Raw genomic sequence first — 16,511 nt, 5'->3', positions numbered from 1 at the left:
GAGAAGGGCAATCCGTCCCATTCCTCTTTCGCTTTTGGAATTCAGGGTTGCGGCAAGCTAGGAAGGGAGGGAATTGACAAGCATTAGCTGGACGGTAATCAGCTGAGAGGGCGAAATTGATGTGGCGGATTTCAAACCATATAGAAGGGATATTGACCAGGACTGCTAAGGAAAGTAAATGGCAGACAGACGAAAGTGCAAAGTCACATGGTTGCCAATAATAAGACAAAAGGAGAAAATTTGCATCCTTCCAAAGCTCTGAAAATAACCTTTTTTTTAAGGAAATGGGGTAGCAAGAGAACCGAGGCAAGAAGCCAGAAAGGGACTATATAGAGGGATTCTAAAATAATGTCATAGGGACAAGGATATAAGAAGCTTTGCTATGAAAGCCCATGCAGAAGTGCCAGGAACAGAAGTGGGAGCGAGCAGAGAGAAAGCGGAGAGCACTGGGCCTCCTGTCGGAAGTAACCTGGGATAGCGAGTGAACAAACAGCCCATCTTGGCTTATTCTCAGGGTGGTTTCTTGCGATGTGCAAACGTGTTCTTGGCGTGAAAAGAGGAACGTGCTGCAGTTTGGATGGGGGCGTGTGGACCATCCACACAAGGGGCAGCTGTGGGCTGCTGCTTTGCCCGATTCCCCTGGCTGGCACGGGTTGTAGCGGCATCAGGGTGGAAGTGCCGCCTGTGGATTTTCAGGGAACGCAAGGGAAGAAGGCGCCCACGGAGGGCATCGACTGCCTGGAAGCTGGGAATACAAACCGTGCCCTGCGGTTCATTCTGAAGGGAAGGGAAGCCCCTTCCCCCAGCTGACTACCCGCCACTCTCCCTGCTCCCCCCCCCCCCAGACATGATCAGCCAGCGCACACGGAGCGGCAAGGCCCCCCACGAGGGCAGTGTGGCCAGCGGACGGGAGACGCTACGGCTGCGTGCCAAAGGCTGTGCCACCGTGGAGGAGGCGGTGAGTCAGGCCGGGGAGGCGGGGATCACGCGTGTCCTCCTCTTCTTGTGGGGATTCAACAGAAATGATGAAATGGGAAAGACGTGCCTGGGGCTGGGGGGCGGCTGCAGACGATCCCACAGGAGCTCAGTTGTCCTGAGGGTGTTCTACTGGATCCCCTCCTACCTCAGGGCCTGGGGACCTCTCAACCAGATGCGGTTCCACATCCAGGCCAGGAGCCTCCTCAAGGAGCTTGGCCTTCCTCAGAGATCACTGAGGGATGCAGCTGGTGGGAAGCTCAGAACTGGGAGTAGCTGCCCAGGGGGAGGCCGGGGATTCAGCCTGAGCTGGGAGGAGAAGTCGAGTTCTTCCAAGGACCGGGCAGGTCCTTCTTCACGCACTTGCTCCACTCCAGTGTGGACGGCAAGCAGTTTGGAGAAGCTTCTATTCCGGTGCTGGTTGAGCCTGTTTTCCCGTGCTGAGAGTGAGGAAATGGAGCAAGCGTGAGGCCATAAGGTGACATCTGTGGCATGGGGCATCTCATGGGGGCAGTCTGGCCCCTCGCCCTATTTTTGTTCTTTCTGCACTGTGGCCATGAAGGGAGCTCCACAGATGCTTTGTGGCTTTGCAGACATTTGCCTGCAAAAAGACTGAGAGTTGCTGGGCATGACAAGAGTTGCTCTCCAGCCAGTATTTGGTCAACTGTCTCATCCTGGAGGGTCCAAAAAGCCAGGTGCTGCTTGTGCCCATGACTTTCTGCCTGGATCTCCCAAAAATGTATTGCATTTTTTAATTGCATCAGCCCTCCCAAGCGTTCAAGGGGGTGTGTTTGGCTTTCTCCTCTTGCCCTGAATTTTATCCTGCAAGGCAGATCAGGCTGAGGGACTGAAGGGGCAGGAGGAAACTAGGTGGAGAGATGGATCCAGGTTTATCAGGTCTCAGGATGGTGTCTTCCACAGCACATGCATCAAGAGGGCCAACAGGTTTACAATCCAGAGTAGTCAACTCTGCTGGGAAGGCCAAGGGGCCTGAGCATGGACTGATCTCCTGCCCTCTCTTCTGTTTGCAGCCGAATGAGTCTGAGGAAGAAGCTGCTGAGAAGGTGGATGACCTGCTGGAGAGCTACATGGGCATTCGGGATGTGGAACTTGGTGAGTGGGGAGTGAAGACTGGGGATGCTTCTCCCCCGATATTACTGGTTGGCATTCATGGAGGTCCTCCCCCCACACACACATTACCTGTCCTTCTACTGTATCAACACACCTGGATAGAACCTCCATATGGAAAGGCAGCCTATCTCATGTGGGAAAGCTTCCGCATCTGTCCAGCCACTGCAGGAAGTGGGACAGTGGTCCAGGAGGACCTGTGGTTAATTCAGCAGTACTGTTCCTGCACCAGCTCCATCCTTCAGAGGGTCCTTGGGCATGACACCCACCTAAGTCTCCTCATCATGACATTCTCCACCTGCTTCAACTCCATGTACCCCGCCCATGTTCATCCTCCTCTTCCTCACGATGGCTACCTCTTGCTGGGTGGGAAGGAAGCCAAGAGGCCATGAGGACGTCTCCTGCTTGGCCTTCCTACCATCTCCATCTTCTGGGCTGCACAGAGAAGCAGGAGAAGATGCATGTTGTGATGGGGAAGAGGAGGAGTGACTTGTACCAGGGTGCGGGACCTCAGAAGGTGCTGAGATGGTCTACCCTTGACACCAACCTTGGGCAGTTCTGACATGTTCTTATGGCAGGTGCAACCTCTCAACTCGAGATGAACATGCAGAACTGTCCCACCAAGAGAGGGTGGGATAAGAGACCACCGGGTGTGACCTGGCGTTATGCCCAAGCTAAGATCTAACACAGACTCACCTTCTGCAGCATCCACAGTGGTAGAGATGGCCAAAGAATGCCAGAGCTCAGAAGACTTTGCTCGTGGCCTGGATTCGCTGCTGGGCGAATTTGCTTTCCCCGAAGAGTTCGTGGCAGAGGTTTGGACGGAAATCTGTGAGGCCAGGAGCTGCTCCGAGTAGCAGGGAAGAGGAGAGCTGGAAAGGGCAGGCTGTTTCCCTCCGGATCACCCCGTCATCTGCTTCCCCACTCCTACCTGGCCTTCCTGGTGTCTCCCAAGCCCTCTGGGCCTGGAATCACCTCCCAAGCTGCGATTTCCCTCCAGGGACATTTTTAAAAGATCAGCCCAATAGCCTTCATTTTTGAAAATGCTTGGCATTCACCTAGGCGAATTCCAGTTCTGCAAATGGTTCCAGTTCTATTTGCAAATGGTGCAGATCTGTTCTGTGGAGTCTGCACTTCCTTTTCGAGTCAGCTGGGGGGCCCAGCTGTCCACAGGAGCCAAGGAAGGCCTGATGGATTCCTCTGGCCGCCGCTACTTCCCACCCCGAGGAGACGGATGTTGCTCCTGCTGCAGCAGGACTTCAGCCGAGCAGCAGGAAGTGCTGAACCTGGGCCTTTATTGAGAAGGAACAGGCAGGAATTTAAAGAGGAGGTATGACCTGAAGCCCACATCTCTAAGGGGGCACAAAACAATATGCGGATATCATTGCAGCCTCTCTGCACCCAGGAGAAACACAGCCTCTCCTCCTCTTTTGTAAAGTGCTTGGAGAGGCATACCAGCTCGGCAAACCCACCTTCCCATCACTGTCACCTTGAAGTTACTGGGAATAGCTTGGCACTGCCCGATTCGGTCACAAACACACCAAAGCAGTTTCCCTTCCACTTGGACTAGGAGAGAAAAATGATGTAAGTAAAGCAGGAGACCATCTGTTCGGGGTTGGGTTCAGATACCAGGGGCACAGAACCCGTTTGAGCCCCGATTTGAAAAAAGCATTTCAGATAACTTCCTGGGGGTGGGGGTGGGGGCACATTGCAGTGGCAGGCAAGAGAGCAAAATACCCCAAGCACCACCCATCTTTGTATTTTGATTTGTGATGGCGATCCGAGTTGGAATCACATTATAACTGATTTACCATCAAAACGCATGATCTTAGCTTCAGGCTTTTGCTACTAGTCATACGGAATGACAAGACGCATTCCGCCCTTTTAGAACAGGGAAAGAAGTGCAGAGATGTTGGGGAAATTACCAAAAAAGATTGGTTGTCTGGAGAAGAGAGGTGATCGCAGCTTTGGGACGCATCCTCTGGTTGCCGTGGGTTTTGGAAAAGCTGTTTGCAAGCGCAAAGAGGGGCGGGGTGCAGGTTCTGCAGGCCAAGCTGCAACACACTCTCTTAAGCCTTCTCTAGCTCTCAAAAGAAATATGACCTCGGACACCACCCTAAAAAGGAAAGCACCCGTGCACACTCAGCTTCATCCCCAAGACACCAGCCCATAAAACATGCAATTGATCTCTCTCGTCCTGCAAATTCCATTTCTGGAGAGAATGAAATGAGCACAAGATTTCCCAAGCAAAGAAGCAAGACCCTGCCCCCAAATTCATCTCTCATGGTGGACCATTAAGTCCAAAGCCCCAAAAGGCTGGAATGAGGCTTCTGCTGACCATGGGGAGCATCCAAGGTTTTTCTTGCTTAAATTTCTTCCAAGATGTTGGTGCTGCAAATTATCTAATCCCCATCCTAGACCCCAGAAATGTAAAACTGACAAATCAGGGATCTTCTATTGTATGTTTTCTAATTTTTCCCATTCCTAAACACACCTGCACCTTTTCTGCGAAATGCTACACCAGGGCTTGCCACAGCTTGGTTTCTCAGTTTGTTGGTGTATTTTCTTCTCTTCTTGATCAGATTTGCAGAACCATAAAACTGCACCTCTAGAATGTTTGTCAGTATGATTTGCTTCTACGGTTGCATCCTCTTTCTCTCTCTTTTTGCAACGCTTCATCAGTGGCTACAAGTGCCTGTTGGCATGTGTTCCACACCACACAAAAGAAATCTTGATGTGATTTTACAGGTCGTCCGATCCAGATCTCTCTCTCTCCCATCCTTGCTTGCTTTTTTTTGCCAATGTAACTATGCATTCACATAAAGAACCTGGCTATTTTTATTCATGATATTAATTATATTGGAAGACTAAATCTCACCCATCTGGAAAGAATTAGCATGTGTTTGACTTGTTATGAGAGATATCTAAAAGATTCATTGGTGTCTGTCAGCTTGTTTTGGAAATAATTAAAATTTAAAAAACATCTTCTGTTGCAATGTGTTACTGAAACTAGATTGGCTTCAAGATAGTTTTTCAGCATCATCCTTCCAATTTTTAGTCATCAAAATGGACACAAATGACTTTCAGAAGGTTTTAATACATTCTGCTAAGCAGTTTTACATTTTCTGCCCACCTGAAATTGTAGAATATGAGTCATTCTTTAGAGTCGCGCTCCCTCTCTTTCTCTGTAGTGAACAGCAATTTGAAAACCTTTTCATATCTGAGCAAACGATCAAGAGCTCTCCTGACAAATCCACACACAGAAGGTGACCAGACTGGCTGTTCAGCGGATCCCATAATGCAGTTTTGTTTCCACCAAAACTTCCAGTATCCTCTCTATTCAAGAACCAGGCACGCTTCTAGTTGATCGTCTCCCTATCAGCGACCAACAGCAAAAAGGCATTTGCAGCTTTTCCAACTTTCCCTCCTTAATAGTTCTGTTGTGGGGAGAAAAAGGGCGGGAAGGCGTTTTAAAAATTGCACAGATTTTGCACCAAGTAGCACACTTTCTACCCTGGATAGCACCATTTTGGGAGTGGCTATTTATTTATTTGTGACATTAATATTGCCCTTTATTCCTCCAAGGAGCTCAAGAGATTGTTCCATGAGAGCGCTCCTCTCCATCTCATCCTCACAACAACCTGTGAAGCAGGTCAGGCTGAGAGTCAGTGACTGGCCCTAGTTCACCCAAGTGAGCTGTGCAACCCAATGAGGACTTGAACCCCAGTTCTCTTTGTCCCGGTGCATCTTCCTATCCACTACACCTCACGGGCTTTCCCAAACTACTCACCTTTCCATTTTCCAGGAATTTAAGGGAAAATGGAATCTCTTTATTTTCTTGAAAATAAAATTCAGTATATAAGATGCTAGCAGAGGGCTGACTTGTTTTATATCCAAGGAAGCAGTGCCTACTCCAGGATTGGGAAATGGAGACTCTTGGCCAAAGGCAACAAGAATAACTTTGCATATAAAAGCAGGGACGACCTGAGAGAACAATTCAGACCAAGCTGCTCTGTCTGCTCAAAACTCTGAGCTAGGAATTCTCGATTAAATGCCACGCATGCCATCTGCAGTAGGAATGATGAGGAGAAAGATAAATGGGAGATCCGAAAGTTTGCACAGCTTGGGCATTCTTCTTTCTGGACCAGTTCATACTCTGCCTCCAAGCGTGAACGGAAAACTCAACCCACCAATCTGCCTGCTTTTCACACCTTCCCCCTCAAATCCCACCTGACAACTGAGCTGACTTGTGAATCAGGCAGGAGATGCAAAATTATTCCTCGAAGCGCAACACAATTGTTTCACTATCCTCTTTAATAATGTTGCTGCACATTGAGAACTCTCACCCAGATATGAGCAGCGAGCAAAGCGTTGCTGTCACAGCGCCATCTTGAATCCGCCAGGCCGTGTTTGCATTTCCCTGTCAGCGCTCACACAAACATTTATGTTAACAGACTCAAAAGAGCTGCACAAAGAAAGCAAGGGAAATGTTTTCCTTTCTTGTCTCGGTTTCAGATACTGGGGTGCCTTATGTGCAAGTGAATGATTTTCCTATACTTTGCAGTGTTGCAGGCCATGCCTGGAAAAGTAAAAGTTTTTGTGCAAGCCTTGGGTGAATTATAAGGTTTATGTCAGCTTTCCCCCATAGGGGGCAGCCTTGTTGCTCAAGCATTCCCCACCCCACCCCACCAAGAGCCATTCGTCTGCTGTATACTTTTGACGGGGCTTTCTTAGTCATGGCCCCACAGGCTTTCATAGAACAGAAGAGTTCGAAGGGGCCATGAAGGCCATTGAGTGCAACCCCTGCAGTTGCAGGACACCACATTACCGCATCCCACTCAGGCGGCTGGCCAGGTCCTTGCTGAATGGCTCTCGTGTGGGAGAGCCCACCACCCCTCCAGGCAGCTGGTTCCACTGCCCTATCACTCCGACCATGAGGAAGCTTCTTCTGATGCCCAGCCTGAATCTGGGTTGCTGCAGCTGGACCTGATTATTCCGCGTCCTACATTCTTTTATCAGTGAGAAGATACCTCGGCCTTCCTCTTTGTGATAGTCTTTCAAGGATTTATAGGGAGATACCACGTCCCTGCTCAGTCTTCTCTTCTCAAGGCTGACAATGAGGAAGCTTTTCCTGATGTCCAGCCTGAATCTGGCTTGCTGCAGCTGGACCTGATTATTCCGTGTCCTGCACTCTGGCACCAGCCAGAAGAGATCTTGACCTTCCTCTTTCGGTATGGTCTAATCACTGCCAGCTCTGAAAAACAACCCTGAAGGTGCACTCATTCCTTTCTGCATTTGGGGTATAAAAGTCATTTACTACTGCTGCTATGGGTGAGTTGCACTATAATTTGTCAAATTCAGATAATTTTGTAGCAATCCCCAAATGCCTGGATTAGACAGACAGAAAATAGATAATGGGTCGGCTGAGTGACACGCAATAGGATTTGCCTTTGGACACTTGAGCGTTTGCAATTTAGTAACTGACTGGTTTTATTTTCTCTTCTAAGATAAATGAAAACCATGGTTTTGTGGTCCCTCTGAATGGTTTCAACCTGCCCGGTCAAAAAAAGGGCTCAACAGCCCTGAATTTCTGACTTGTACAGGTTTGGAAACGTGGATCTGGAGAGGAGTTTGTTGAATCCACTTCTCCTCTGCTCCACTTCTCTTTTTGTGGTCTGCTGTGCTTCTGCTGGACTGGCTTTTCTTGAGCCAGTTTGGCAGAAATTTACCATTTTTGCTTCCAAAGCCATGATCCCTTTGGAGTTTCTAAGCTCCATTCGGGAGAAGTAAGAGGAGCTCCCGGCTGATTCATGTTCATCACCGCTTGCTTCCGTGCCTGTTTTCCACGCCGTCCCTGCAGAACATCTGTTTCCTTGTCAGCCTGCCCAGAAGGAAGGATCAAGCACATGGCATCTTTTTTCCACTTAGTGGCCCAAGCCTGGACTTTCTGGAGAGAATGCACATTTTTCCCTGGGCACACTTGACTTTGTCCGTGGGCCATGGTGCCCAGAAATGGACCCAGGACTCCAACTAAGACCTGGCCAAAGCAGAATTAGGTGGAGTATGACTTTTCATCTCATCTAAACTCTCTTAACGTGGCCTAACACATTGGCTTTTCCCTTTTCTTTTAGCAGCCTTCATCTGTCTGGCTGTAATCCTTTAAGATGCCTTTCCATTTCCTTTCAGTCCTGTTTACTTGGCCCAGAAAAGGGCTGCATCTCACCTCAGAAGGGGCACAGAGACAAGGAGAAATCGTTCAGTGGGATTTATTTCTGCAGCAACAGTCTGCAGCGCTTTGCACGGCTCCGGCTATCCTGCTCTTCCTCGTTCGCTTGTAAGCCAGGTGGCTCACCTCCCCAGGCCACTCTGTGCTTTGGGGCGAGCCTCAAATGGATCCAAAGCATGCCTCTCGGGGTCCTTCCACCCGAGTCTGCGGCAATGTCAGTTGCATATGGCTCATGCAGTAATAGGGTTCCTAGGACGGCCGGCATGGGGTTTTTCTGGGGCCCAGGATCAGGTTTAGGGGCAGGCACAAGGTGTGGGCAGCTGGGCATGCTTCCAGTGCCTTCGTCCTCTTAAAGCAGTGAGCGGTAGCGTGAAACAGAGGTGCTTCCCCGTTCTAGAGCCGTACTGGGGAGGGGTCTTCCCATCTGCAGGCACACGCCCCCTTCCTAATTGACCACCGACTCCTGGGTAAATTTCCGCCGCAGCGATGCGTTGAGCGTAGGATAAAGAGAGATGATGGAGGGCCTCGACTTGAAGCTGGGGTTGATGCGCCTGAGGACGGCCCGCCGGAAGAGGATGTACACCCACGGATCGAGGATCTGGTTCCACGTGGCCACGCGGAGGGAAATGAGCAGCATTTTCTCTGTTTCGTGGGGGATTTGATTGGTGGCCACCCCCACGGGGGGCCCCTGAAGGGCCTTTTGTGCAATGAGGATCTGGAGTGGGGGTTGCGGGGGTTGTGGAGAGAGATGTAACAAAGAAGATATCAATTTCTCTGTTGTCTTTTTTTTCAAACAAGTCCCCCTGGTTATTTTATGCAGGAACATAACCTTTTCTTTGAGGGTTTTTATTTATTTTCTGAATGGGAATCGCGGTCCTATTTAGTCATTCATCGGCAGCGGGGACAGAAGGGAAGGTTGCCTACAAAAGCACGAGAGAAAATGTGTCCTACAGTCTATGCAGGGACTCTGGATGGGTACAGGGACTCATGCAGAGATGCAATGGGAACCCTCCCCTAAAAGCAGGTCATGCTCCTACCTTGGACCATCCACTAGCACCTGATGCAGAGATGCAGTAGAATGCTGAGCATGGGCTTCCCTTAGACAGACAAACTATTGCATATTTGAACTATCCAAACTATTCGAAGGGATTACAAGACCAAAGGGCAGATTGGCTTAGCTTTTCACTCCTCTCTGCTGTGGGGCAGACCCCCTCCCCCCATGCAGGGGAACAGAGTGGGCTGACCCCTCTTTTCCACTTCAATAACGTGTGCAGCATTGGACCAATGCCAGCCATTGAGTAAGACTGCCAAAGGCTTCGCTGCATCAGATGCTCAGCGCTCCCTATCTGTGCAAAGCCAGGTCTACTCATAAGTCTGCCATGATGATGCTGACTTGCCTTGCAGGGTTCATTTAAGGACTGTGACGAAGATAAATTTTTCCTGATGACCAAACAACAAGGGTCCATTACTTAGGGTTCTATCGGAGAGACACCAGAGTCGGAAATAAAACATCAGCCTCTGTCAAGAAGGCCAAAATTTTTACAAAAAAGCTTGGAGGCAAATTTTTGACACCAAATTTCCAAAAGTGAGTGTTTCCTGCTGTTTATGTGTTCCCTTTCCAAAGGATGTGATCGAGCCATGCTTGCGACATTTTCTGTTACTAATCACTGCACAAACCTGTTACTAATCACTGCACAAATCCATAATCTAAATGTACGGATTCTCTCTGTATGAAGGACTGTGGCAGCTGGTCCCACATGCAGATGGGGTCACGCTGCTTTGCTGAGGTTCACCGACAATAAGAAGTGCTTGGAAGGGAGGGAGGGAGGGAGAGATGGAAAGAAAGAAAGAAAGAAAGAAAGAAAGAAAGAAAGAAAGAAAGAAAGAAAGAAAGAAAGAAAGAAAGAGGGAGGGAGGGAGGGAGGGAGGGAGAGATGGATGGCTGGATAGATAGATAGATAGATAGATAGATAGATAGATAGATAGATAGATAGATAGATAGAAAGATAGAGAAAGATGCATGGATGGATGGAAAGAGAGAGAGATGGATGGATAGATAGATGAGAGAGAGAAAGATAGATACATAGAGGGAAGGAAGGAAGGAAGGAAGGAAGGAAGGAAGGAAGGAAGGAAGGAAAGAGAGAGAGAGAGAGAGAGAGAGAGAGGGATGGCTGGATAGATAGATAGATAGATAGATAGAGAAAGATAGATACATGCATGGATGGATGGAAAGAGAGATGGATGGATAGATAGATGAGAAAGAGAAAGATAGATACATAGAGGGAAGGAAGGAAGGAAGGAAGGAAGGAAGGAAGGAAGGAAGGAGAAAGAAAGAGAGAGAGAGAGAGAGAGGAAGGAAGGAAGGAAGGAAGGAAGGAAGGAAGGAAGGAAGGAAAGAAAGAAAGACAGAAAGACAGAGAAAGACAGACAGACAGAAAGAAAGAAAGATATAATGCCTTGCTGGTGTTGCCTCTCTCTCTCACAGGCAGACAACAAGAAGGGGACTTTTCTGTCCTCAACGACTGCAATGATAGAGAGGGTGGGAATCTCTTAGAAAGTGTTCTGCAGGGCCTCCTGGAGTCAAGGGCATGGTGTTGTGGAGAGAGAAGCCAGAAAGACAATCTCAGTTCCCCAGCTGTTCCCCAACCTGGGACCTTCCAGACACGTCTGGCCTGCAACACCCAGAATTCCCCATCAGCGGCCCTGCTGGATGGGACTCTGGGAGCTGCTTTCCACGTGCCCCCGAAGACCACCAAGCTGGCGAAGGCCGAGCTACTCAGCTGGGTGGGAATGAAAGAGGAGCGGCGGGAGGAAGTCCTGCCACTCACCAGGAGGGGGAGCCAGCAGACGGTCGCGATGATCATGATGCCCACCAGCTGGACCATCATCTCCACCTCGCTGTCCCGCCGGCGCTGCACCGCCTCTGCGTCGTGGTAGACCCGGCAGAGGGTCACCACGCTGATGGTGTTGAGCAGGAAGGAGAGGCCCACGCAGAGAAGGCCCAGCAGGGCGAACATCAGGCAGAAGGCCATGTTCCGGGCGTCGTGGACCAGCGTGAGGAAGCACCAGGAGTTGGGGTACTGCAGGCTGTAGTCCCCCAGGCCCAGGATGGGCAGCAGGCTGAAGGCAAAGCCCAGGGCCCACACCAGCCCCACCAGGGTCCAGGCCCGGCGCTTCGGCATGCTGGTGGAGCGGGAGAAGGGGCGGTTGATGCCCACGAAGCGCTCGCCGGCCATGGTGGCGCCCAGCAGCAGCGGGCACTGCCCGAAGAAGACCATCACGACGCCCATGAAGTTGCAGAGGTGGCAGCCCGGGTCGACGTCCCTCCAGTCGAAGTGGGTGAAGTGGTAGGGGATGACGATGGCAAACGTCACCAGCAGGCCCATGAGGTCCGTCACCACCAGGCCACAGAGGAAGACCAGGAAGGAGGAGCGCGACCGGCTGTGCATCTTGCGCGAGGAGTTGACCAGCACGCAGAGGGCGAAGAGGTTGGAGCACAGGCCGATGATGCCGAAGACCAGGGAGAACCACGGCGAGCGGATCTGGCCCCCGTCCTCCTCGCTGCTGTTGATCCTGCGGAAGCAGGCGCCCAGGCCCCTGGCGGTGCTGAGGTTCCCCAGTTCCATGGCTGGGAAGGGTGGGGTCCCGTCTCACATCGCCCCATGCAAAGCTTTCGGTGCTCTTACGGTCTTCAAGGGGAGAGGCGTCTCCGGCACCCTGCTTTCTTCCATCGTTCGCAGCTGGCTCTGTCCAGGCAGTTCTTCAAAGAGAAGGGGGAAAAGAGAGCAATCCAGAGTTAAACATGGTGTTCCTACCATGCCTTTCAAAACATGAGGGTCCCACCCCGCCAGAGCCCATAATTCCGAGGAGCCGCTCATCATCCATGACGCAAAACAGCAAGACTTTTGTAACAGTTTGCACAATCTAGAATTTGCACAAGGAGACCCTCCTGCCATTCCCTCTTCGGCATCCTGCAGTCCGTCCTGATGGGAAAGGTTGTTGGTTGTACAACTCCGAGGCTTCTCCTTGGTTTTTACTGATTAAACATGACCGGAGAGGTTTGCCTGGCGCCGACGTTATATTATTTTCAGCGTCAGGCGGCCCCCTTTTAATTTTCCCATTATTTTAATGTCTAACTGATTTTAACTGGGGTTTTAGTATATCATGGTTGGATGCTGTGGGGCTGTTCTGTTTATTTATTGTAAGCCGTCCCGAGACGTTCTGTAGGGGACGGGATAGAAAAGCTTTTAATAAATGAAAAATAAATAAATATAAGTTCGGATTACTTAGTTTCCATCCCAAATTATGGCCTTAGTGTGGCCTTTACAGCCCTTCATTTCCAAACCACATATACAGCTTTACTCCCTGGTCACTATTCTCGTACTCCAATGGTGCAGCGTGTCTGCACCTGAAGATCACCTGAAGCAGAGGACCTCTTGCACTATATTCCTCACTGTTCTTTATATTTATTTATTTATAAAATTTGTATACCATCCATTACTTGCATCTCTGAAAGGCTTACAACATAAATCAAAATACAATAAATAGACTATTCCAGGCTGGCTGTAGATAATAAAATACAAACAATAAAATTCAGTTACTATTGATGCATATTAAAATATTGATTAAACAAAAAGGTCAACATATCGTGAACCTAGGGAAACTTTTTGACTAGTGTACTACTAGTCAAAAATAGTTAATGCCTACTCTGATCCTGAGAAGTTCGTGTTCTTGTCCGTCGCTGATGCGTATGTGTCTATTCTCGTTCTTCTTTTTGCTCTCACACAGCTAAAAAGATAAGAGCTAGGGAGGTTTTAAAGGGGACACTGCCCTGAATCACACCTGGTCTGTATTTTAGTATTATGTTTTAATACACTTGATTTCTGGTTTTATTTGTTAATTCAGTGTTTTACCTTGTTAACTTGTAATGGCCTATGGCGAATGCAATAAACTGACTGACAGGTTGTACAGCCAGAGTCTGTGAGCATTCATGGACTCCAAGGGTTTCATTACAAGCCTTCCCACAAGCAAGACAAATTTGTGTTTCTTAGCTACTGAAACTGGGGAATACCTGCAGTTTTTGTCTTCTAATGAATACAACCCCACCTCAGATCCATCGACTGTGGAACCAGCTGGGTGACTTTGAGCAAGTCACAGCCTCTCAGCCCAGCCTACCTCACAGGGTTGTTGTTGGGATAAAATTGAGAGCAGGAAGAGAAGGATGCAAGCCGCTTTGAGTTTGTAAGAAAAAAAAAAACAGGATATGAATGTAATAAGTAATAATAAAATGGAGCCACCATTCCATCTTGGGTTCCTCAGTTCCATCGCTTCCCAGAATCCCTTCTGCACTGGTATAGAAAGCCTGTCCTTTCAGTATCTTGAATTTTCTACTGTTCATTGGATGATTCTGGATTCCAATATTATGAAAGAGGAGGAAAAATTATCCGAAAGCGCCTCCTATGTGTTGCACATCATTGTGTGCACCTCCATCATGACCTCCTTTCAAAGAACATAACAAACGGGAGCAGCTAAGCGTTCTTGCTCCGGAGAAAAAAACTAATTGTAAAACTGTTGTAAAACTGAACACTGAAATCTCATCATCCCCCTTGGCTTCAGGTCAGTTGCCATTTGGGGAAAGTTATGCCAAAACAATAATCCCTTTCTATATATTGTTTAAAGAAACATTTCAGCTTCTCAGAGGTCAAATAAAACCCGAGCCAAATGTTCTGAGCTGGAGTCTTATATCTATTTATCCGTCTATTACCCCATCCATTTTCTTTTCTGCCCAGCGAATGTGTGTGCAGCTTTGTGGCATGTTATTTTCCAGCTGACGAAAAAGCAAACGCATTGGATTAATTACCCAGGAGAGAAGAAATTCCCGAGATTTCTTTCAATATGCATCAGAGTAACATCTGACAGAGAATGTTCTCAATGTCTCCCCGGATTTTAAACTCTGAATTAAGCTCCAAAGTGGGACCAATGCCCCTCGTAATTCTCCACTCTCTTATTCCAAAATCTGTAAAATTTTACTGTTCGAAGCTGCCCAGACAGCTTTGGCTATGGGGCAGAACAGAAATGAAGTAAAACGATATGCAACAGCCTTTTATTCTTTGCTATTCTTTTTTGTGCTAGACAAAATAAGGCCAACCCTGGTAAAACTCAGCAAGAAGCAAGTCTTTTTATGATCCTTTGCTTGCCTGAATCACGATCTGGTTTTGTGCGCTGTTTTCGCAAGACTTGAGGGTCCGTGTGCACATGAATATACAGTAAGAGCAGCCCAGAAAGAAATTCCAGTATTTTTGTTCTATTGCCCAGCCTCCGGAAGTAGTGGGCAAACAAACAGTTAAACACGGTGTTGTCTGACCACAAGCTCATGGACAAAATAGACTCAACAAACAAGGCAGGGAAGGGAAGGGAAGGGGAAAAGTTAAATAGCATTTTTGCTAATGAAACAGTCACACTTCCCTTCTTCTTTCTGAAATAAAGACAGGTAAGGAAATAGCCTTCCTGGAGTAGGTTCTTCAGGAAGGCTGGTGGAATATTACTTTTCTTGTGGCTGAGCTTTATCCATGCACATAGGCAACATGGGTGGAAGGAAAGAGATGCAAAGGTAGTGTTTCCTAGTGGTTAGAGTGCTGGTTCAGGGCAGGGAAGGCCCAGGTCCAAGTCCTCAGATGGCCATGAAGCTCCTTGGGTGATTTGGGCCAGTCACAGACTCTCAGCCCAACCTCCCTCACAAGGTGGTTGTGAAGATAAATTATAGAAGTCACTTTGGTTTCCTTGGAAGAGGGAAAAGAGTAGGATATAAATGCCACGTGACAAAGGCGAGATATAAATACAACATAATAACAGAAATCTGTCTTGAACCAAGCATATTCTCACTCTGGAATTCTCCCACCTGAATTGAAATTTGAGAGAAATGAAACTCAGAGCAGAGCAAATAAGAAACAATCCACAAATACAAGGGAGAAAACAGGCGGTGGAATAAACCTGAATTCCACAAACTTGTTGAGAAATAATCAGATGACGGAGTGTTTCTGCCCTCAACTTACCCAAGACTGGAACACCTGCAAGGTTGGAGCCCTTGCTCATTCCAGTTTTGCAAAGCCAGTTTTGCAAATGGCAGGATTTGGCCTGGTATGTAACCGCTAAATCCCCGTGAGGATGAGAAGCAGAGAGAATTGTGCCCTGCCATCAGCACCCAAACAGCAGACAAACATCTGCATCCAATTAACTCTGAAACATATTCAGCCCCGTAAGAAGCAAAGAATTCTCATCTTTCCAGTAACAGATGAGCGAGTTAGTCAAAAGAAGAGGTAGCTGGCAAAGGAACTGGAACTGGAGGTAGCAGCTTTCAGTGGAACGTCCAGTACTGCGGCTAAGTTGCGCCATCTTGGTTTCTAGTTCAGAGCTGGAAAAAAGGGGGTTTGTTGTTTAAGTAGCACCAGCTTGGCTTTGCAGGGCTCCAAGAACCCCACAAAAGTGGCAATGGACATCCAACGAGTATGGAAACATGACCAAACACTGTTCAGACGTGGAATTGTGTGGCAGATTCCTGAGCAAACCAGTGCAAAGAACTGGAAACTAGTCAGAAAAGGCTCCCTTTGTCCTGTCTTCTAATTGTCCCAATTCCTCCTGGTTCTATACTTTATTTATTTATTTGCCGTTATGCATGGCATCTCAGGACGGTTTACAATCCTTAAAATCAAGTACACTAAAACAATCTCTAACAATAATAACATATGGTGAATAAAAATAAATTAAGTAAAAAGCAACTGCACATTAAAATACTAACTTTTAAAATACCGGTTAAATAAAAAGCTTTTAACCTGGCACTAAGAAGAGTATTAGCTTGGCACCAGGCAGACCTCTCTGGGGAGCTCATTCCATAATCTGGGTGCCACTGCAGAGAAGGCCCTACTCTGAGTTGATGTCCTTTTTACCTCCTTCAGGGAGGGTTCCCGGAGCAGGGCCTCTCCCACAGATCTTAAGGGGCGTGAGGGCCTATAAGGAAGGAGATGTTCTAAATTTACCCATTCTAAAAGTTGTCCCACTTTCCTGCCATTCACAGAGTTGTTCCTTTTGAACAGGGTCCTCAAACTTTTCCAGCGGGGGGCCAGTTGAAAGGTGCTGGAGGGGGGCTGAGGCAGCTAAGGCAGTGCCGGCGGGGGGGGGGGGGCGC

At 48.4% G+C, this 16,511-nt stretch overlaps 2 protein-coding genes across 2 annotated transcripts in view; one reads left to right on the top strand and one right to left on the bottom strand.

Moving 5' to 3' along the window:
• Window positions 1–2,960, top strand: part of GIPC3 (GIPC PDZ domain containing family member 3) — a 12,601-nt gene extending 9,641 nt beyond the window's left edge. The window contains exons 4-6 of the mRNA XM_044453436.1: window positions 846–958; window positions 2,007–2,088; window positions 2,809–2,960. Coding sequence (XP_044309371.1) covers window positions 846–958; window positions 2,007–2,088; window positions 2,809–2,960 — 347 coding nt within the window. The remainder of the gene's footprint in view (window positions 1–845; window positions 959–2,006; window positions 2,089–2,808) is intronic.
• A 2,220-nt stretch (window positions 2,961–5,180) lies between these two features.
• Window positions 5,181–16,511, bottom strand: part of TBXA2R (thromboxane A2 receptor) — a 32,943-nt gene continuing 21,612 nt past the window's right edge. The window contains exons 2-4 of the mRNA XM_044453499.1: window positions 11,158–12,089; window positions 7,273–9,044; window positions 5,181–7,089 (exon numbers count right to left, since the gene is read on the bottom strand). Of these exons, the coding sequence (XP_044309434.1) occupies window positions 8,775–9,044; window positions 11,158–11,955 (1,068 nt within the window). The 5' untranslated portion in view covers window positions 11,956–12,089 and the 3' untranslated portion in view covers window positions 5,181–7,089; window positions 7,273–8,774. The remainder of the gene's footprint in view (window positions 7,090–7,272; window positions 9,045–11,157; window positions 12,090–16,511) is intronic.

This window comes from Varanus komodoensis, unplaced genomic scaffold (assembly GCF_004798865.1).
Source record: "Varanus komodoensis strain SLA01 unplaced genomic scaffold, ASM479886v1 scaffold79, whole genome shotgun sequence".
Taxonomy (NCBI): Eukaryota; Metazoa; Chordata; class Lepidosauria; order Squamata; family Varanidae; genus Varanus; species Varanus komodoensis.
Note: the sequence above shows the minus strand (reverse complement) of the source record. Positions and strands in the feature narration are given on the sequence as shown.